The sequence below is a fragment of the Carcharhinus amblyrhynchos genome, chromosome 2, assembly GCF_965287045.1.
Source record: "Carcharhinus amblyrhynchos chromosome 2, sCarAmb.v2.hapA, whole genome shotgun sequence".
In the NCBI taxonomy this organism is placed as follows: domain Eukaryota; kingdom Metazoa; phylum Chordata; class Chondrichthyes; order Carcharhiniformes; family Carcharhinidae; genus Carcharhinus; species Carcharhinus amblyrhynchos.
Genome location: NC_137325.1, coordinates 93930152 through 93954288, shown reverse-complemented (window position 1 = coordinate 93954288; position 24137 = coordinate 93930152). Strand labels below are relative to the sequence as shown.

Below are 24137 nucleotides of genomic sequence, written 5' to 3'. Positions count from 1 at the left end.
TACTTTTCAGACAATGGATAGTCCGGACATTAATCATTTAACACATCGTTATAGTTGAGTAGAGTGATAGTTAACACGTTGTTACAGTCAGACATCTACAGACATTGGCATTTAACATCACATTGTTTCATAGAATTTCCTCTATCAGTGACCATCAGTGGCTTAGTTTCGGTCTATTCATACAGTAATTGATTTTCCTGCATTTATATATTCCTGTTCCCATTTATGGCTAATCTCTTTATTAGACCTTATTGTCCTGAGTCTGTCCTTATCTTTAAAGTGCCTCAAGCTCTTATTAGCTTCCTGCAGTTTTTGTTTCCTGCATGTTTAACTTTAAATAACTCTCTGTGCTGCATGTTTTAATTTCAAAAAGCTACCTGCGCTAAAGTCAGTGCCTGCTTAATGTCTTTCTCTTGGGTAACCATTTTATGTGCCAGGCCACCATTTTGTGTGTCAGGTACCCATCTTTATGATTTTCTCCACTTTACTCCCTAACTCCCACAATGTCCTGGGATACACTTAATCAGCCCCTGGGGATTTATCTACCTTGATGCACTTTAAGACATACAGCACCTCCTTCTCTGTTATATGTACACTCCCCAAGACACCACTATTTATTTCCCTAAGTTCCCTAACATCCATGCTTTCTCAACCTTAAATACCGATGAGAAATATTTGATTCCCAATAGATCATTTTTATAACCAAGGAATTTGGAGCAGATCAATAAATTGGAAATAAGAATACAAATGATTAAGTAAAGTCGGATGCTCTTGTGTCCAGCTTCCTCTGCTGACTTGCCAGATACCAGGTGAAAAGGATCATGCTGCTTTTTTTTCCTCTAGCTTTCCAATGTTTCTTTTGAGGTGCTGGCTTGCATGCTCCACAATCAATGGCAGATGTCCACAATTTTACGTTTCAAGAAAGCCTTGATAGAGAATGCCAGGGATCTATTTTTTTAAGATTGTGTCTCACATTCTTCTTTCATACTCCATGCTCGTACTTTTCAGCAGTAACACCTAATAGAGATAGAGGACAGGAAACCATCTAAATGCAAACATACTGCTACATGCTGCTGTTTGGTAGGAAAGTCCCAGACTCTGGATCAGTGACTGCAAAGGAACAATTATGCATTTTCATGCCAGGATGGTGTGTGATTTCAAGTGAACTTGGAGGTGGTGGTGTTTCCATGCATTGTTCTTCTGCTTTCTTAATATTAGAGAATGCAGCTTTGGGAGGTGCTGCTGAAGAAATCTTGGCAAAGTCGCTATAGTGCACTTATAGATGTTGGGCACAGTAGCACGGTGCACTGAATGTGAAGTAATGAACATTTAAGGTGCTGTATGGCTTATCAGTTGAGTGGGTTTCTTGATCCTGGATAATGTCAAGCCGCTTTAATATTGCTTTAATTGCAGTAACACGAACAGTGGGTGCCTGCAATCAGAGGAGTGTTGCTCATTGCAGGATACCCAACCTTCCACTTGCTCTTGTAAGAATAATTTTATGTATTATAATAATACTATTATTATAATGTGGCTATTGCAGTTAGGCTTCTGGTGACCCTGAGATGGTGGGGATTTGTCAATGGGAAAGCCATGGAACATCAAAGGGACGTTGATAGCCTCTCTCGAGCTTTAGGAATTTTTAAAAGACACGCAATATATGTATATATGTTGTTTTGCTGACTTAATATGCATAGCAAAGCAATACAGACAATAATATTGGGAAAACTGAGAGCTGATGGTCTAAAAACATTTTACTTAGTATTTAAACCATTTTTTTCTTGCACACAACATAGTAAATCACTGAGGGATTTTTTTTCTTATTTTCTCCAAATAAGGTCATTGTCCTGTTGCTCATAAATCCCTTTCTTCATTAAGTTAAGTATCAAATATATTTGAAAACTCCATGCAAAAAGGACAATTTTTTATATATGTAACAGTGTTGTAACTCTCCTCTCCAAATTGCCAGCAGTGCCTCAGGATCTTGCCATCACGATGAAATGAAATTCAGCAGCTTCATTGTGCTTCAGCTGAGTGCATTGTACAGTCCATACTAGTCAGTGACAGGATCGGACACCAGTGCATTTTTATGAATTGCTGATGGCAGTATTTCCTTAAAATGTCATCTAAAGATGACACATAACGGAGAGCAGAAGTTTCATAAATCAACCACTTTTTGAAGCTCTCAGGTGATTTATTATGACTCAGCCACCATTCCAAATCACAAATCTTGTATTACAGATGCTTAATGCCCTTATTTTAGAAACATAGGAGCAGGAATTGCTCAGGCAGTCCTGCAAGCCATTAAATTACATCATGGTAATCTGTATTTTAACTCCATTCAGCTGCTTCGGCTTTGTATCTATTTATTCCCTTGTCCAGCAAAAACATATCACCGTCAAAAAAAAAGTCTTTCACTGTCAAATTTAACACGAATATTTGAAAAAGTACCTGCTGCTTTTTGTTTGAGAGAGTTGCGCATTTCTACTATTCCGTTCATGAAAATATGTTTCCTTGATTCTCTCCTGAATGGCCAGGCTCTACATTTCCTGGTCCTAAACTCCCCACCTCTTTTAAAAAAAAGAACCTCTTACCTGCACCTTTACAAAATCTGAAATACTTCAATCAAACCACAGCTTAACATCTATAACCTTCCTTTCAGGAAATACAACCCAGGTTTGTGCACTCTCTCCTCGTGATGTAATTCTAGATACCATTGATTTTCTAGTGAGTGCTGAAATCAGTTAAGAAGTTGTGATATGAGCAAGGCAGTATTTACCCCATTAAGGCAACATGCATCATCAAAAGGAGTGATGTTATTATTTGGCAGGGAGGAAATTATGACCAGGATGGACTGTTTCCAGGGTGAGATTAGTGCATTGCTGCTGGGGTACGCTGAAGTCTGCGATGCCCAGAGATACTCAACTGCATAATTTGCGATAACAGAGTACTGTGTTTTGTGCATTAACACATCAGAACAGGTTAAGTGGTAGTAAGTACACTTGTCAGAGGGTTATGAGTTTCATCCCCACTCCAGAGACATCAGGGTGTAATGTTGATTAATCTTTCTGTGCAGTACCGAGGGAGGTACTATTGTTCTGATGAAATGTTAAACTGTGGCTCCATCTACTCTCTCAAGTGGGCATTAAAGATCCCATGATGTCATTCAGTGAAGAGGAGGGCAGTTTTTGTAATGTCCTGCCAGTATTGGTGTCTCAATCAACATCATTGGAACAGGTTAATTGGTCATGTTCAAGCCTGTTTTTGGAATGTGGATGTGTGGAAAGTGGCTGCCATATTTCGCAACAGTGACTACGTTTCAGAGATACTTAATGACTGTAAATGCCTTAAAACAACTTGAGAGTATGAAAGATGATAAATTAATTGAACTTCCTCTTGTTTGTTAACTTGCATTTCCAACAAAAGATGTGGAAGACAGAGTCAGCTATGTTTTTAGAAGAAGTTAGCTGAACCACTCGTGATTAATGCCTGTGGTTAGTGGCTGGAGGAGGTAGTGAGGGATTTCAGGAGAGGAGGAGGGGGAAGGCGGAAGAGAGAGGCAATTATCAGGTGAGTGGGGAATCAGCTGCCTTCTCACCATAAACTATGGTAAGGCTTATGGAAAGCTGTCTTGTCTGGTTGACAATTAAAGCCCTTAAGTAGACCTATTGCTGATGGTAGTAACCCACCTGTGGGTGGATGGGTGGGGAGGCTGCTGGGTGTGCAGTGACTCACAATCTGAGGACCACAATGAGCAAACCTGTGCACGGTTATTTATGTGTCCCCAGGGAGGGCAGCATGTTACTTTGTCAAAGACACTCACTGCCACCTGTGCTCTTGCTGCCAATCTCTCCCCTCGTGCTGGTAACTCCCATCTCATGATACCCCTCCTCCCACGACTCACCTGTTGCCTGGGATTCAACGACAGTACTAGGACCTGAGCAGGCATTGTAGCAACAACAGCTCTGTTATTATGCGTTTGCCTCCGGATTAGAAGAGATCTTGCTGGAAGCAATGCTCTTTACCTTTAAAGAAAATTGTGCCAATTATTGATAAAGATTAAATAATATTAACATATAAAGAGTTGCTCTCTAAGACGCTACTTAGAGTGATTTGTGAGTGATTTTGCTGTGATAGAGTTTCTATTGTACACGTGCAGTTTGCTCATAGGAGTTAATTCTATATTCTGCAGCAATCAACCCCTTCACAGTGGCATTGCCATTCAATAAAACTGCAAGCTTCTGCCGAGGCCTTCCACACTCAGGATCTTTGATACAGGGTAAGGCCTTCTGCTGCCTGTGCCTTTGTAACACTTCTCATGGCAGGCATTCCCTGAAAGAGGTAACAGTGAGCTCTCGTCAGCTCTCCGGTCAGTGGACAAGACTCCATCACCTCCATTAAATACCACCCAAGGTCTTTCTTGTACAGAACACTGAATTGGTTTTTCATTAACTGGCATGTAAAACTATTTTCCCCTACAAAATTGGTGGCTGCTGACTTTGTGCTGTGGAAAAAGCCCACAATCTAAAACAAGGTCTTTTTTTTGCAGCACCCAAAGCAATGTTTGGCATTTTGAAACTATGTTCTGAATTATTCCTGAGAAATAAATGAAGCATAAAACTCTCCTGATATCTAATTAGTTGAATTCACTGTCAATATGAAAGGTTGCAGACTTGATCACTAGTCTTTGCTGAATTAGCTGATGATAGTACGGGCACCATAATTGGTCTCAGTGCCTCTGGACTAAAAAACGAAAAATGAGGTACCGTTGCCATACAGTGTATGCATGTGCAAGCACCAGATGAGAATCGGAAAATATATGGTTGTGATTCCCTCATCAACAGATAGCATTCACTGACTAGCCTTATTATGACGACTTGAGCAGGATACTGGAAGATAGCTGGGACTCAATGAAACATTGCCATTTTATAAGACAGCATCTTCTTTAAAGAAAAGAATGGAATATAAAATTAGAGAGGAACAGAGAGGATAAATGAAGCTGAGGAGAATAATAAACATATTCTCAATACCCGCTTGATAGGTACCCATTCTTTGACCATTCACTCCCTCCACCACTGACGAACAGTAGTAGCCATGTGTGCTATCTACAAAATACTCAGCAGGAACTCATGAAAGCTCTTTAAACAGCACATTCAAAACTATGATGATTACCATCTAAAAGAACAATGATAGCAGATACATGCAAACACCATGACTTGGAGGTTCCCGTTGAAGTCATTCATAATCCTGATTTGGAAATATACCACTTTCCTTCATTGTTGCTGGGTCAAAAACTTGGAACTCTCTCACTAACAGCAACATGGATGTACCTACATCTCAGGGATTGTAATAGTTTAAAAAGGCAGCTCACAACCCCCTTCTAAAGGGCAACAAGGGATGGGCAGTAAATGCTGGCCTAGCCAGTGATGCTCACATCCCATAAATTAATATTTTTTAGTTGAGCATTGCAACCTTTTTCTTGTAAAGTGTCCAACTGAATTTTATTTATTGATAATGATAGAGACATAGAGGTTTACAGCATGGAAACAGGACCTTTGGCCCTCTTGTCCATGCCGCCCTTTTTTTTTAAAACCCCAAAGCTAGTCCCAATTGCCCACATTTGGCCCATATTCCTCTCTATCCTTCATACCCATGTAACTATCTAAATGCTTTTTAAAAGACAAAGTTGTACCTGCCTCTACTACTACCTCTGGCAGCTTTCCAGACACTCCACTCTGTGTGGAAAAATTCCCCTTCTGGACAACATTGTATCCCTCCCCTCTCACCTTAAACCTATGCTCTCTAGTTTTAGACTCCCCTATGTTTGGGAAACGATATTGACTATCTAGCTGATCTGTGCCCCTCATTATTTTATAGACCTCGATAAGATCACCCCTCAGCCTCCTACACTCCAATAGAAAAAGCCCCAGTTTATCCAGCTTCTCCTCATAACTCAATCCATCAAGTCCCGGTAGCATCCTAGTAAATCTTTTCTGCACTCTTTCTAGTTTAAGAATATCCTTTCTATAATAGGGTGACCAGAATTGCACATAGTATTCCAAGTGTGGCCTTACCAATGTCTTCTACAACTTCAACAAGATGTTCCAACTCCTGTATTCAATATTCTAACCAATGAAACCAAGCATGCCGAATGCCTTATTCACCACTCTGTCTACCTGTGACTCCACTTTCAAGGAGCTATGAACATGTACCCCTAGAACTCTTTGTTCTGTAACTTTCCCCAGTGCCCTACCATTTAACTGAGTAAGTTCTGCCCTGGTTCAATCTACCAAAATATGTCACCTCGCATTTGTCTAAATTCAACTCCATCTGCCATTCATTAGCCAACTGGCCCTTCTTTACTGAGGAAAAACAATTGTTCGTTTAGTTTATCAGGCTCTTGGTACACAATAGGGTCAATTCCATAAGTGCCAACACGTTTCTGGAATGAGTTCTGAAATTGACCATAAGCCACAATATGCTCAGAAAACATTTCATAAAATGAGTTGTGTTGAGTGAAAGAGAGTCAAAAATTTAAGTGGAATTCTGGTTTTTAAACTATACTGTGCCATGGCATTAGCTGACAGCAGTGTCAATTTTATTGAGATAGCTTGTAACCTTTGTTTCCCTATTTAACAATTTCCAAGGCTCCTTTACAAAACAATATATCTAACTATATATGGCAATGTTAGCTCTGACCAAATTCTAAATGCATAATTGTGAAGAATTTTTAAGGTATTTGGGTTGACGTGGAGAATATTTTGAGTCAATTCGTGTGTTCAATATTAAATGGTGCAACTTGCTTCTCTTAAACCATGTTTGCACATGGTTTTGAATTTCTTGGAGTAATCAATCCACTAGTACACAAAAACAACAACAACAAATGCATTTTTAAAGCGCCTTTAATTGATCAAAATAGCTTAAATTATTCCGCAGAAGGATACATGTCTAGCACAATAGCATGCTATTGATAGTCCAAGCACTACTCTTCATTGTAACAATTGTATTTGATTCACATCAAAGACAAAACAAAAAGCTCCAGTAACTGCTAAAAAATCATTATCAAATATATTTGGCAATGAATATATGACACATGATAGTATTAAAATGCAGGATGAAATTAAATTGAAAATGATTGTTCAGCACGTTGCTATTTGCAAAATGCCATCAGAATTAAATGAATGCTAAAGTGATCAATGTTAGTGCATTTCTGCTTGTTAAGTTCCCAAATAATTTTTTATATTCCTCTTTTAACCAATTTGATGCATTTCCATATTTGTGATCTGCTCCTTCATTACTCAATGGTAAGACAGTGGAAAAAAATTAAAGGCGCTGCCTTCCCATTATTGTGTTTTGAACACAACGCCATGGGCTGAAAGGTAACTAAAATGATGGTTGAAGGTTTCATGCCATGTTCTCACCTGTTGTCATTTTTATTCTCCAAAAGACATTTGCGGTTGAGTGGGATAGTCCGACCACCCTAAAAACATGAAGGCTGACTCTACATATAAAAACGTGATGTTAACTCAAAAAAATGGGACGGCTGCTGCAGGTTGTTACCTCAGACACACTGATGGTTTAGAAAAGGGCGCATGCCTGTAGCACAGTAGGTTATTGGATCTTCCCTCGCCTGGCTTGTATGAAGAGCTGCCAGCAATTAACAAATGTCATCCAGGGAAGCATTCCAAAACAAAAATAGTCAATGCTAAGTAATTGAGAGAAAAAAAAACATTAAGAACTAAGTCACAGCAAGAACAAAGAGAAAATTGAACTTTAAAAGATGACAAAAATAGAAAATCATTAATTACTATGACAGCAAAAAGAAAACCTGCAGAGAAAACAATTAGACTGATCAAAGTGCATGTACAACTGAAGTGTATCATACCCTGGGAATCAGCGACATTGGCATGTCAACAATCAGTCTGCCACGCAGCAGTTTGAATAAAGTCAAATCATCAACAGATGGAGCACATCTATTGTTGATCAATGTATTCTGATGAAACAAATAAAGAAAAAAAAGTTTAAATCAAAGTTATAGTTCAGAACCTACAGTTCCCAGTGGACATCGGGAATTCTGTGCATGCACTGGCTGGGAAATGGCCACACGTGCCCAGTTAGTGTCTTTCACATCTTCATGCTGGGAACCAGTCCTGTGCATGTGCAGTTTGTCCATTTTTTATGTTTTTAGGCCAGGAACCTGCCTTGTGAACACGTGCAGAACAAAAAGAAAAAGAAAAATGAAAAAACGTGAAATTGCAGGTCAGGTGATGTGAAGTAGTGCACCATTAGAGAAGTGACCCAGAGAGAAGGACGTTTGGAGGAGCACAGTAAGAAGGTCCCAAACAAGGTAGTAGGACAAAAGGAAGTCCTGGGAAAGGGACAGTGACAGAGATCAGAAACAGAGCCTAAGTAAATTAAGAAGGAGCAGAGAACTGGGCTCTATATGAGCTATGAGGAGCAGACGTGAAGCAAAGTTGGTTCAAGAGAAGCCCTGAAGGTTCATAAGTGCAGCCAAAGGTTGATGACACCATGTTGTGAAGAAAAGTACCCTTTTGGAACAGTAGTGTGGCATAATCAAGATTTGAAACTCTTCTAAGCTAAAACTGCCTGACAATGCAGGGGAAAGTCACTATTAAAAGCTTTCAGTTGGATCCTTGTTGAAGCTGACCTTGTAGTCCCAGAAAGCCCACTCATTCCCAGCAATAGCACTCAAATCGTGCAGGCTACATTGTTCGTATAATACATTAAAATGCCCTTGTAGCTTATTATAAACCATTTTATAACAAATAAATTAATCACCTATAGGACAAATCCCATACTTTACAAGTGATGATTTATTTCTACCTGGATCTAATCAAATGCAGAGCAACCATGGACTTGTTTTAGAAACTGATCAAAAGAATCTTCTCTTTATTCCTTTTTAAACCTTGGACATATCCAAACAATCTCCAAAGCAAAAGCCAGAGCAGTACAGGAAGGAAAGCAGATTTCCAATTGCAATTCATCCAGATCAACTCAGCCACAAAGATACAGTTCTATCTCCCTATCACCCTCAAATTCTTTGATCCAACTGAACTCCTTAGATCATTTTAAAAAAATGGTTTTAATCCTTAAACATGCATTCCTGCCACCACAGGTACAGTAAAAAGTCTGACAACAACCAGGTTTAAGTCCAACTGATTTATTTGATAGTAAACTCACTAGCTTTCGGGTTTGTCCCTTTGTCAGGTGAATGGAGAGCTCTGACCTCAGACAGAGCGTATATAGCACAGACAGTTTACAGATTACTGATTAGAATGCGAATCTTTACACCTAACCTGCTGTTCAAGTCCTAAAGTGGCCAACAATGTGAGTGGAAGGAGCACTGATCACAGGTTAAAGAGATGTGTATTGTCTCCAGACAGTACAGTAAGTGATGTTTTGCAAACCCAGGCAAGTCACGGGGGTTACAGATAGTGTGACGTGAACCCAAGATCCCTGTTGAGACCGTCCTCATGTGTGCGGAACTTGGCTATCAGTCTCTGCTCAGCGACTCTGCGCTGTCGTGTGTCGTGAAGGCCGCCTTGGAGAATGCTTACCCGAAGGTCAGAGGCTGAATGCCCATGACCACTGAAGTGTTCACCAACAGGAAGGGAACAGTCTTGCCTGGTGATTGTCGAGCGATGTTCATTCATCCGTTGTCGTAGCGTCTGCATGGTCTCCCCAGTGTACCGTGCTTCGGGGCATCCTTTCCTGCAACGTATTAGGTAGACAACATTGGCCGAGTTGCAAGACTATGTACCGTGTACCTGGTGGATGGTATTCTCACGTGTGATGATGGTATCCATGTCGATGATCCGGCATGTCTTGCAGAGGTTGCTGTGGCAGGGTTGTGTGGTATTGTGGTTACTGTTCTCCTGAAGGCTGGGTAGTTTGCCGCGAACAATGGTCTGTTTGAGGTTGTGTGGTTGTCTGAAAGCAAGAAGTGGGGGTGTGGGGATGGCCCTGGCGAGATGTTCGTCTTCATCAATGATATGTTGAAGACTCTGGAGAAGATGTCGTAGCTTCTCCGCTCCGGGGAAGTACTGGAGTCGAGAGCCATATCCAGGATATGGCGCTTGACTCATCGATCGACAGTTCCGATGCGCCACAGCAAAAAACCGCACCGACCTCCTCAGAAGGCAAACACGGGACACAGTGGACAGAGTACCCTTCGTCGTCCAGTACTTCCCCGGAGCGGAGAAGCTACAACATCTTCTCCGGAGTCTTCAACATATCATTGATGAAGACGAACATCTCGCCAGGGCCATCCCCACACTCCCACTTCTTGCTTTCAGACAACCACGCAACCTCAAACAGACCATTGTTCGCAGCAAACTACCCAGCCTTCAGGAGAACAGTAACCACAATACCACACAACCCTGCCACAGCAACCTCTGCAAGACATGCCGGATCATTGACATGGATGACATCATCACACGTGAGAATACCATCCACCAGGTACACGGTACATAGCCTTGCAACTTGGCCAACGTTGTCTACCTGATACGTTGCAGGAAAGGATGCCCCGAAACATGGTACCTTGGGGAGACCATGCAGACGCTACGACAACGGATGAATAAACATTGCTTGACAATCACCAGGCAAGACTGTTCCTTTCCTGTTGGCGAACACTTCAGTGGTCATGGGCATTCAGCCTCTGACCTTTGGGTAAGCATTCTCCAAGGCGGCCTTCACGACACACGACAGCGCAGAGTCGCTGAGCAGAGACTGATAGCCAAGTTCCGCACGCATGAGGACGGTCTCAACAGGGATCTTGGGTTCATGTCGCACTATCTGTAACCCCCGTGACTTGCCTGGGTTTGCAAAACATCACTTACTGTACTGTCTGGAGACAATACACATCTCTTTAACCTGTGATCAGTGCTCCTTCCACTCACATTGTTGGCCACTTTAGGACTTGAACAGCAGGTTAGGTGTAAAGATTCGCATTCTAATCAGTAATCTGTAAACTGTCTGTGCTATATACGCTCTGTCTGAGGTCAGAGCTCTCCATTCACCTGACAAAGGGACAAACCCGAAAGCTAGTGAGTTTACTATCAAATAAATCAGTTGGACTTAAACCTGGTGTTGTCAGACTTTTTACTGTGTTTACCCCAGTCCAACGCCGGCATATCCACGTCATGACCACTGGTACAGCCATCCCAATAAAATCTTCAGAATAACAAAATACTCCGCTCAGAAGTGCTCAGTAATCAAATTGGTGTAGCAGTCCATTCAAAATATGTTGTGGTTATAAACTCTTGGAAACACCATTTCTGAAAACTCCAATAGGTTTGCTTCAACTTGACTAGGTAGCTAGGCACAAGAAACAACTACTTATGCCAGAGTATTTGTCTTGAGTTTATTAAGCTCTGTATATGATCTGTGCAATTTAATAATCTCTTAGTCAATAGCTTAAATAATAGTTAGCTCCCATTAGTGATGCAGAGCATATTTGGGACGATGTAATAGTTTTGTTAGGTCTGATTGACCTTTGATGTGACAAATACAAGGACACTCTCTGCCTAACCAAGAGCTGAAAAGCAGTTAGTTTATCATAGATGGCATGGTTGCACAGTTGTTAGCATTGCTTCTTCACAGCGCCAGGAATCCGGGTTTGATTCCTGCCTTGGGTCACTGTCCGTGTGGACTTTGCATATTCTCCCCATGCCTTATGGGTTTCCTCTGGGTGGTCCAGTTTCCTCCGGGTGATCCAGTTTCCTCCCACATTCTGAGAGATGTGCTGGTTAGGTGCACTGAGCCGAACAGGTGTGGCGATGAGAGGAATTTCACAGTAACTTCATTGCAGTGTTAATGTATGCCTTACTTGTGACTAATAAATAAACTTTAACTTTTCATCACAGTTGTATCACTGTTTTACTTGTGCTTTGGAAAATAACAGAATAAAGTGATTTGATATATGTGAATAAAAGTATTTTGCCAATTTACTTGGAGTTCTAAGGTTCAAGGTTTTAAAAAAGCAGATTTGATTTGCTTTCTTGCTAGTACAGATTAAAGCATGGTGATTACGAAATATCATTCAATGAATTTGTACTGCAGAATTTGTCAGTATATAAGATCAGTTAAATCAGTACTCTTGCTTTTTACGCAACCTATTGACTCCTTAATACTAACAATTCTGCGCTTGATTTTTCCCAGGCCTTTGCAGGAAACACAAACTCAGATGGAGTTGTGAGACATGATTTACAGCATCCAATCATTGCCCGTTATGTCCGCTTGGTACCACTGGACTGGAATGGTGAAGGTCATATTGGGCTGAGAATGGAAGTCTTTGGCTGCTCCTACTGTAAGTTTCAGTTACAAATATTAACTACTGTAGAAATTTCTTACATAATAGAATTTAGTCGATTGAAGGAATGAATATTGACTGTTGAAGTAACACTAATCCCTTAGGATATGGCAGAAAATGTTTATCCCTTTTAAGGATTGTGTCCAATCCCAGGATCCAGCTTTCTTGGATATTGTTTACCAGTCTTGTAGGGTGGGACGCAGGGTGGCACAGTGGTTAGCACTGCCTCACAGCCCCAGGGACCTGGCTCCGATTCTGGCTGGGGTCACTGTCTGTGCGGAGTCTGCACGTTGTCCTCATGTTTGCATGGGTTTCCTCTGGGTGCTCTGGTTTCCTCCCACAGTCCAAGTATTTGCGGGTTCGGTGAATTGATTATGCTAAATTTCCCCTTATTGTCAGGGGGATTATCTAGTGTAAGAACATGGAGTTATGGGAATAGGGACTGGGTGGGATTGTGGTCAGTGCAGACTTGATGGACCGAATGGCCGCCTCCTGCACTGTCAGATTCTATTATTCTATGATATCATTTGGATTTAGCCTCTGTAGCCCCTATGAAATTTGCATTGTTTAATTTGGGACATAATGGTGAGCTCCACAAACTTCAGTACTTAATGGTTGATATTGACTTTGGTTTAAATTAGGAAATATGCTTTAATTTTTATGCTCAAACCTATGTATTTGGGAAGACAAAAATTTCAAAAGTAAATGTGATGTATTTGTTTACAGGAAGGGAAATATTTTAATTGACGTTTTAGGATCACAGAGATTCATTTGATCAACAAAAAGGTGGAAGTTGATCTGTGCAATCCTCAAAGTTTGTGTGAGGGGTGCAGGGAGGTGGTTAGGAAACAAACCAAAAAAGAGAATCTGTTTAGCAATCAAACTGAGAAAGACACAACTTTACCAGACATGTTTGTGCTTAAGCTTGCAAAGCACAACTGATCGATAACTAACTGGAAGTTTACTGACCAACATCAGTTGGTAATTAATTTGTCAATCATGTTTTTTTAAAGTATGGCACAAAAATTCCCTTTCTTTCTCTGTGTGTATTATGAACATCTGATCAATTTAGTTAAGATTCAGCCAACACAACAGGAAGACGGTAATGCAGTGGTATTATTGGTGAAACTGTAATCTGCAGATCCAGGGTAATGCCCTGAGGACCAGGATTTGAATCCCACACTTGAATAATTGCAGTCCATGTGGTGTATAGGTACGTCCACAGTGCTGTTAGGAAGGGATATCCCAGATAGTGGAATTTCAATTCAATAAATAAAAATTAAATGTTTAATGATGAGCATGTAACCATTATTCATTGTTGTAAAAACCCATCTGATTTGCTAATGCTCTTTTGGGAAGGAAATTTGCCATTCTTGCCTGGTCATGCCTACATATGACTCCAGATCCACTGTAGTGTGGCTGACTCTTAAGTGCCCTGTGAAATGGCTTAGCAAGCCAGTCAGTTATATTTAACCATTTTAACGTCTACATGAATGAAACTGAATGGATCACCCAGCATCGATCAAGACACTCAAAACAACAATGGCAAACCCAGATCTGTCGAACTTGCTAAGTCCTCCTCTTTAACGTCTGGTAGCTTGTATCAAAATTGGGAAAGCTTTCACTGGAACTTGTCAAAGAACAGCCTAGTCATGCTGACAGAATCGGACACTAGTGTCCTGGACACTATCACCTGGGATGTCTGGGACATTCCTGGGTATGTCCTGTCCCCCCAGCAGAGCAGACCCAGCAGAGGTCGTAGAACATTGATGGACAGTCAAGAGGGTGTTGACTTGCGAGTAATTGTGAAATGACATGCACCCACTGTGACGCTAGCCTTGGTATCAGTCATGTAGAACAAATCCTATAATAATAATCTTCAGATTTATGTAATCAAACAGAGGAAATAGCAAGCACTGATTTTTTTTTTCTGTTGACACTACAAACAGATTTTTTTTATTTTTAGAGAGCAGGGGATTTAAATGCTTTGACAGCTCCTTTGACCATTCCAATGAGAAAATATACTTTTATGCACATTCTTGCCAACTTTTAATAGTTTCAAACAGCACAGTATCTCTCTAAAGGACACTTATGTGTCCCAAAGGTGTTCTGGTTCCATATCCAAATGGTACCGTACCTCTCCAAAGAACACTTAACTTTAAACCATTCGTGATAGGCCTAAAGTGTAAATGTCACGGTTTATTTAAAAAAGTCATTGAAGATATGGAACTTGTTGGTTAAGCTCAGAATTTGTCAACCTTTATTGCCCTTGGGAAGATAGTGGTGAGCTGACTTCTTGAATAATTGCAGTCCATGTGGTGTATTGGTTCGTCCACAGTTCACAGCTGTTAGGAAGGGAATTCTAATTCCCTTGTCCTTTTCAATGGTAGCGGTCATGGGTTTGGACGTTCCTCTCTAAGCAGCCTTGGTGAGTTCCTGAAGTGAATCTTGGCGCTGGTACACACTGCTGCCACTATGCTTCGATGGTGGACAGGCCTCGGGGAGTCAGGAAGTGAGTTACTCACTGTGGTATTCTTAGCCTCTGACATCTCTTATAGCCGCTGTTTATGAGACAAGTCCAGTTGAGTTTCTGATCAATGGTAACCCCAATTATATTGACAGTGGATGGGTTCAGTAATGGTGGTGCCATTGAATGTCATGGGGCAGTGGTTAGATTGTCTCTTATTGGTAATGGTCATTTAATCTTTATCAAGACTTTCTTCCATTGCCTGTAATTAACATCCTTTTATATATAGATGAATTATATTTCAATTCACATCCTTCCAACAGAATACTTCCCTGTCAATTGACAAAGAAACAAAAATGTTCGTCCCATATGGATTTTGCTCAAGATGTTTTTATCCTAATTTAAAGATTTCACAAGAATTAATGTTACTTACCAAAACAATATTTATCTCGACAATAATTCTTGTGTTAGGCTTTCTGCCTAAGTTTCAGCTTTAAAAAAAGCTACTAAAGCAAATGTATGCAATATCCAAAAATTCAAAACATATTTGTTAGAGCTCGGAATAAAACCATCCTGTAGCATTCAATTTAATCCCTTTTATACAAATAATTTTCTGCAAAGGATCAAGAACAGTTTCAAATGTTAAATAGTAGAGGATTGCACCAATGACCAGCAAATTAGTGCTGTCCCACAGACCTGGGAGAGTATATTGTTTCTAAGGACACTTTAATGAGCTTGTATCTGATTAGATATAGGCTGCAATTAGAACAGATCTGTTGTTAGGTCAGAAAAACTGATGGAAACTGACAGTCTTAATAAACCACTTCAGTGGCAGGAAATAGATTTTGCCCTACATCGCTAAGCTAAATTCCTGAAAGTGGCTTTGACCAGGGTGCATGTTAGTGCGAGAAAGCAGCAATTTGCCTTGTTTGCAATCTGGGAAAATCCCTATTTTTTTCCAGTGTAGTTTAAGATTCTATCTACAACATGAGTCCATTGGATATTTTGTCTCTGGGATCTTTAATATATACCTAAGCATGCAAGTCTGCACTACAGTGAAAAATAGCATCTCCACCAAATAAGCATCACAGGGCGGCACAGTGGTCAGCACTGCTGCCTCACAGTGCCACGGACCCAGGTTCAATTCCCTGCTTCGGTCACTGTATGGAGCTTGCATGTTCTCCCTGTGTTTGTGTGGGTTTCCTCTGGGTGCTGCAGTTTCCTCCCACAGTCTGGAATTTGATTTGATTTATTACTGTCACACTTATTAGCATACAGTGAAAAGTATTATTTCTTGTGCACTATAAAGACAGAGCATACTGTTCATGGAGAAGGAAATGGGAAAGTGCAAAATGTAGTTTTACATAGTTGGGTGTAGAGAAAGATCAACTTAATGCAAGGCAGGCCCATTCAAAAGTCTGACAGCAGCAGGGAAGAAGGTTTTTTTGAGTCAATTGGTACGTGGCCCCCGATGTTTGTATCTTTTTCCTGATGGAACAAGGTGGAGGAGAGAATGTCCAAGTGTGAGGTGTCCTTAATTATGCTGGCTACTTTGTCGAGGCAGCGGGAACTGTAGGCAGAGTCAACGGATGGGAAGCTGGTTTGCGTGATGGATTGGGCTACATTCACAACCTTTTGTACTTTCTTGCGGTCTTGGGCAGAGCAGGAGCCATATCAAGCTGTGATACAGCCAAAAAGAATGCTTTCCATGGTGCATCTGTAAAAGTTGATACGAGTCACAGCTGACATTCCAAATTTCCTTAGTCTTCTGAGAAAGTAGAGGCGTTGGTGGGCAAGGTGATAGATTTAGAACTGAAATGAGGAGGAACTAGTTATTGCAGAGTGTGGTGAATTTGTGGAACCAGCTGTCCCATAGTGCAATGGAGTCTGAATCGTTGAATGGTTTTAAGAGGGGGATAAACATATACAAAAAAGGGAAAAGGGTATATGGGAAACAGGTGGGGAGGTGGATTTGAGGCCAAGAAGAAATCAGCCTTGATCTGATTGAATGACAGTGCAGGCTTGAAGGATTGAATTTCTCTACTTCTGCTCTGAATTCCTATGTTCCTGTGGTGCAATGAAGTATGAGATTGGATTATGCACTAAATTTGAAACTGGAATTTGAACCCAAGCTTGTGAATGTAGCCAGTGAATCAAGCTAACACCTGTGTACAGTGCCAGTCAGTTTAAAAGTTACAACTTGGAATGTGATATGGTTTTGGAAATGACAGTTTGATTACTACTTCCACATGATCACATTGCCGATTCTTCCATTAATTGTGTACATTATATGCTATTATGCACAGTTCATTCTTTTCCAAGATATGGATCTGCAAGTATTTCCTGAACTGCAGGAATAAATAAATTCAAGAACATAAATCCATTCTTTCTTCTTCATCATTCACCTTTCTCATTGCTCACCACAGAAATATTGCCTAAATCTCCAGTTAACCTCATAGTAACCATTGTATTCCATGGGGAACTAATTCATTTCAATCCATTCCTATATTTTATCGAACCCATTTTGTTAATTCTTGTGTGAACAATGGGCAGGATTTTCCAGCCTCACTCGACCCAAGACTGGAAAATCCCTCCCAAGGTCAATGGACCTTCCCATTGTCTGCCTTGCAGCTGCTCCGATTCCCATGGAGGGCAGGACGCTAGAATTCTGGTGAATGTGTTAACTTTGCTAACCTCAACTATTCTCAGTCACAGTCTGTTCAGATCAGAAAATCGAAGTTTATAAGTTTTCCCTTCTGTAAAACATAGCCATGTACTAAACTTGACATAAAATGTGTCACGGTCTATCAACACTTGTTTGACAAATTAGAAACAATTCTATAATGAAATAGTCCAATGCTAAATGGGGTTTGAATGATCAAGTGAGTCTTAAGTGAGGGTGGCACATTGGCACAGTAGTTATCACTGCTGCTTCACAGCGCCAGGGACCCAGTTTCGATTCCTGGCTTGAGTCACTGTTTATGTGGAGTTTGCATGTTTTCCCTGTGTCTGTGTGGGTTTTCTCCAGGTGTTCCAGTTTCCTCCCACAGTCTGAAAGATGTGGTGATTTGGTGCGTTGACCTGAACAGGCGTCAGACTGTGGTAACTGGGGAAATTTCATTGCAGTGTTAATTTAAGCCTTACTTTACGTTTTACATTGAGTGTAGAATTGCGGTGTTTATGATTTGAATGAATTGTTGCTTGTTTCATATCTAAATAAGGCTACGGCAGGATTTTTTGCTCCTGTTCAAATTGGTCAATTTGGCAATGAAAGTGAAAAACCTTGCAACAAGAGCAAAGTGGAACTTTTTATCCAGGAAGCTGTGGAAGCCAAGTTCTTGAAAATTTTCAAAGCTGAAATCAATCAGTTTTTAATCAATAGGAGAAATTAAGGGCCATGGAGAAAAGGCAGGAGTAAGGTCAACCATGATCTTATTAAATGGCAGAGCAGGGTTAGAGAGCTGAATGGCTCACTCTCGTTCCTACTTATGGTTTTGTGGGCTAAATTGTGTTTTATGGTGGGGTAAGCGATTGTCCTTGCCTTTTGTCAATGATGGGGCATGTTTCCTCATGTTGAACGTTGAGAACATCTTATATTAATACATCATTAGCAGGCGAAATCGCTGGAATCATCTCCCCCAGCCTGTTTAAAAAAAAATCCATCTGTTGGGGCATGGATTATAACTGATCTCCAAAGGCATGCAGTTAGCAAGCAGAGCTCCTGGGGAGCTTTGGTAAATGCAGCATTCAGAGGGGTGAGGGTTATGCCTGGGCACTGCCACCCGTGTCATTCTGCCTAGCATTGCCCTACCATTCTGTGGCAATGCCTAGGCAGTACCATTGGTTGCCTGAGTAGTGCGTGGAGTGTGCCTGCACAATGCAGGGTTAGGTGCTTTGGTCACTGTGCACTTGGGCAGCCTTTAAAATAGTGACCTGATCCATGAATTTTTAAGTCGATGGCTGGGGGGTGGGTAAATCGTGATACATCGTGGGACCAATCCTTGAAGTTTTTGTTCTCAAAGCGCTGACTGGGAAAGCCACTATAGCCGCCAGCAGCTTCGGCACTGCTTTTCCAGCCTGACATTGGCTTTTGCCAATTTCTGGGAAAATTTCACCCCAAAGCGAGCAATGTATTGGCCAGAATTCTTCAACGTCTTATGCCCTATCATCGTTGTCGGCGAGCGCAGACAATTTGGCGTTCACCGCAGATGTGGTCGGAGAGCTTTAGCCATCATCACAACAAATGAAATAGATTTAACTGATTTCCAGCTCTGCAGAAATCAAAAATTATCCAGCTTCACTTGAATGTTGCACACTACGTTCGTACAGTAAATGTGGCCATGATCTTTGTGGCCAGGATTTAAAAACAAAACCTGAATAATTTAATTTAAAATATAATTATGGGAATAATATTCTGTTCTCAAGTTATCACAAAACAATTTCAGTACTCATTTGTACAATAATCTCTGATCTCGGTCAGCCTCAGTGTGTTGCCCTGAGTAATAGTCCCACCACTCCAGGAGCAGATAACGTGAAATGCAAAAGTCCTGAGAATTTTTTCATTATTTTTCTCTTGGTAATGTATTTTGCGTAATATCTCTCTGCAGATTGTACCCCAATTATATTAAGTAATACAAAATACTTTTTAAAGATGAAATTAATAAAACTCTTTCTCATTCTGCATTTTTGCCATTTTGTTTCACCTGGTACTAATATAAAAAATAGTCACACATCTTCTAACATTTTGTTACTAAACCTCCTGGGAGAAAAACCCCAACCATGATCCAAAGTTAAGTTGTGATTAGGTGGTGCCAAGATGCACGGCTAACTTTAGATCTACAGATGAATTAAAATTAAATCTAAAAGCTGAGGTTTTTTCCAATTATTATATAGGTAGGAATTCAAGCAAAATAGGGTTTTTAATTTTTGACAGATGCATTTACCAGACCAGACAATGTGATCCCCAATCCAAGTGAGAACTTGTTTATAACCTCAGGATCAGTCGTGGATACATTTGTCATTTTGTATGTTTATTTATTTTTGCATCAACTAAGTAAATGTTCTGACAGACAGAAGAAAGGAAACTGCCATCTAATTACAAAAAGAACACTCATCAAACAAAGATACTCTAAGGGAACCCAACAAAGAGAAGCAATGTTTTGCTACTTTATAGATTACGACTGTTTACTAATTCAGCTGATGTTTTAGAGGTACAATGCCTTCTCTTTTGAAATACTAATTCAAAGAGAAACTTCTTGCATTCAATTAACCATTGGAGTGGCTTGTGTGCTAGAAGGCTTTGTCCTCCTGTCAATCATTCCTAATGAACGTAGGCCTCCTGTGATGGTCACTTATCCATTCCGTTATGGCCCTAGCCAAATAGGACAACTTTCATGTCTAAGATTTATGACCTCTATACCTGCCTTGCATTTGACAAGGGTTTTCTTCTCCTTATAAAGGGGAAGGTGAGGCATACGTATTCCTTTAAATTTTAAATATAGAACAGAGTGGCATGGTAGCAAAGTGTTTAGCACTGCTGCCTCACAGCACCAGGGATCCGCATCCAATTCTGGCCTCGGATCGCTGTTTGTGTGGAGTTTGCACATTCTGTCCGTGTCTGTGTGGGTTTCTTCTGGTGCTCCAGTTTCCTCCCATACTTCTTCCCACACTCCAAAGATGTGTGAGTTAGGTTGATCGTCCATGCTAAATTGGCCCGAGTGTCAGGAAGTTTAGTAGGTAAAATACTTGAGGTTACGGGAATAGGGCCTGGTTGGGAATGTTGTTGGTGCAAGCTTGATGGGCTTAATAGTCTCCTCCTGTATGTAGGGATTCTGTGATATTCTATGATATTCTATATATATTTATCTAAATAACAGGAGCATATCCCTATGCATTCCCCTTTATAGGGGGAGACTAAACACAGACTGGGTGACCACTTTGAGGAGAACTTCACTCAGTCAGGAGGCATGACCCCAACCTTCCTGTTGCTTTCCATTCTGGACTCAACATTGAGATCAACAGCTTTAGATTGTGAACTTTCCCCTCCATCTTGACCCCTTTGTTTTGTTTGTCACAGCGTAACCCTGCCTCCCCCAAATTACCATTTTCCCTTGTCCTTCAGTTTTGCTTTAGCTGAGCACTGACCTTTATTCTCCAATTAACATATTCTGATATCTCATCTTCATGCCATTATCAGCACCTTCTTTAGTCCTTAGTGCTACCATTAACACCTCCCTTTGTCTTGAGCCCATGACATCTTTGTCAAACTCTCCTTAGCCCCCATCTACCCCTAATCTTCTACTCTGCTCCGCTATATAATCCATCATGTTTTTATAGTTTCTGTTTTTGTCTGCTTGTTGTAACTAAAGCATTTACTTTAAAGATAAATGATAGCAGCAGTGAAGCCTGGTGACTAACTATGAATGAAGGAAAAACATAATCAGAGATGAGTGTCTCCCTCCTCTGAACCAACAGATGGAATCCAAATGCAGAAAAGGGTTTACTGAGTTTATATCTTGGGCTTTTAAGAGAGCAGTCATTGATAGAGTATTACTCTGTAATGTTTGCAAACAGATTAAAGAAAGGACCAGAAACTAGGAAAGCAACAGACAGTAAGAGTCAATCAGTGTCTGTGCTGAGTATAGAACCATAGAATCCCTACAGTACAGAAAGAGACCTTTGGCCCATTGAGTCTGTACCAACTCTCTGAAAGAGCATCTTACCCTGGTCCATCTCCAAATCCCACACATTTAACATGGCTAATCCACCTGACCTACACATCTTTGATCTGTGGGAGGAAACCGGAGCACCCTGAGGAAACCTTGCACAGACATGGGCAAATGTGCAATCTCCACACAGTCACCCAAGGCAGGAATTGAACTTGGGTTCCTGGCGTTGTGAGGTAACAGTGCTAACCATTATGTCACTGTGCAACCTGTTAAATCATTTAATATTGTTGAAAAAGAGATATGTTGCTGAAGATTTCTGTCTTGCACTTAGCAGGCCAAACACAAAAATCCCAAATTTTAAAGAACCGCAACAATTTATCCTGTAGGAGAGAGAGGTATAGATTGGTTGGCAAATTGAGAAATTAATCAAGAATTGTCATGTAGAAAGCAACAGGGAACTATAGGCGATTCAGATTCTGGGGTAATTCAGCAATGGTTCAAGGCTCGAACAATTGCTATTTGGGAGACTTGCCTTTATCAATCAAAGCATAGATTATGAAAGCAAGGAAGTCATGTTGGAGTTGTATAAAACTTTAGCGAGGCCACAGCTAGAGTACTGTGTGTAATCCTGGTCACCAAATTATTGAAAGGATGTGATTGCACTGGAGGGGGTGCAGAGGAGATTTGCCAGGATGCTGCCTGGGATGGAACATTAAGTTATGAAGCGAGGTTGTGTAAGCTTGGGTGGTTTTCGTTGAAGCAGGGAAGACTGAGGGGCTACCTGGTCCAGGTGTACAAGATTATGCGAGACATGAACAGAGACAATAAGAAGCAACTGTTTCAGTTAGTTCAAAGGTCAGTCACGAGGACACATAGGATCAAGATGAGGGGCAGGAGTCTCAGGGGGTATGTGAGGAAGAACCTTTTTACCCAGAGGATGGTGACATTCTGGAATGCGTTGCTTGGGAGGGTGGTCAAGGCAAGTTGCCTCACATCCTTTAAAAAGTATATGGATAAGCACTTGGTACATCATAACATTCAGGGCTATGGGCCAAGTGCTGGCAGATGAGTTTAGTTGGGAGTTCAGGTGTTTCTAATGTGTCAGTTTGGACTTGATGGACTAAAGGGCCTCTTCAGAGAGGTAAGGGATGAAATTGCTGGGGCCTTGAGAGAAATATTTGTATCCTCACAGGCTACAGGGAAGCCCCAGAGGATTGGAGAATATCCAATATTGTTTGTTTGTTTAAGAAGGGTAGCAAGAATAATTCAGGTAATTACATGCAGGTGAACCTTGCATCAGTGATGGGGAAATTATTGGAGAGGATTCTTTGATACAGGATTTATTCACACTTGGAAATAAGTGGATGTATTAATGAGACGCAATATGGTTTTGTGAAGGGGAGGTCATGTCTCATGAACTTGAACGAGTGGTTTGAGGAAATGAGGAAGTGACGAAGGTGATTGATGAGAGTAGGGCAGTGGATGTTTCTACATGGACTTCAGTAAGGCCTTTGACAAGGTCCCTCATGGCAGACTGGTGCAGAAGGTGAAGTTGCATGGGATCAGAAGTGAGCTGGCAAGGTGAATACAAAACTGGCTTGGTCAAAGAAGACAGAGGGTAGCAGCGGAAGGGCGAGTTTCTGAATGGAGGGCTGTGACAAGTGGTGTTCCTCAAGGATCAGTGTTGGGACCTTTGCTGCTTGTAATATATATAAATTAATTGGAGGAAAATGTAACGGGATTGATTAAGTTTGCGGACAACACAAAGGTTGGTGGATTTGCTGATAGTGATGAGGACCATCAGAGGATACAGCAGGATATAGATCAGTTGGAGACTTGGGCATAGAGATGGCAGATGGAGTTTAATCTGGACAAATGTGAGGTAATGCATTTTGGAAAGTTTAATACAGATAGGAAATACACAGTAAATGGCAGAACCCTTAAGAGCATTGATAGACAAAGGGACCTGGGTGTATAAGTACGCAGGTCACTGAAAAGTGGCAATGCAGGTGGAGAAGGTAGTCAAGAAGGCATAGGGCATGCTTGCCTTCATCAGCCAGGGTATTGAGTTTAAAAATTGGCAAGTCATGTTGCAACTTTTATAGAACCTTTATTAGGCCACACTTGAAATATAGTGTTCAATTCTGGTTGCCACACAATCAGAAGGATGTGGAGGCTTTGGAGAGGGCACGGAAAAGATTTACCAGGATGTTGCCTGGTATGGAGGGCATTAGCTATGAGGGGAGGTTGGAGAAACTTAGTTTGTTCTCACTGGAGCAATGAGGTTAGGGGAGACCTGATAGAAATTTACAAGATTATGAGAGGCAAAGACAGAATGGATAGTCAAAGCTTTTTCCCAGGGCGGAAGAGTCAATTACTTAGATTAAGGATTAAGTTTTAGGATTAAGGTGAAAGGGACAAGGCTTAAAGGAGATGTATGAGGCAGATGTTTTACACAGAGAGTGGTGGGTGCTTGGAACTTGTTGCCAGGAGAGGTAGTGGAGGTGGATATGGTAGTGACTTTTAAGGGGCATCTTGACAAGTACATGAATAGGATGGGAATAGAGGGATATTGTCTGGAAGGGTAAGGGGTTTTAGTGAAGTCAGGCAGTATAGTGGGTGCAGGATTGGAAGGCTGACGGGCCTATTCCTGTGCTGTAATTTTCTTTGT

The 24137-nt window shown here is 41.0% G+C and overlaps 1 protein-coding gene across 2 annotated transcripts in view; it reads left to right on the top strand.

The window, feature by feature from the left end:
* The window catches only part of LOC145356548 (contactin-associated protein-like 2), a 1680587-nt gene that overhangs the window by 657261 nt on the left and 999189 nt on the right, over window positions 1–24137 (top strand). For both annotated transcript variants that reach the window (XM_080209322.1, XM_080209313.1), the window contains exon 4: window positions 12181–12328. In XM_080209322.1, the coding sequence (XP_080065448.1) occupies window positions 12181–12328 (148 nt within the window). The remainder of the gene's footprint in view (window positions 1–12180; window positions 12329–24137) is intronic.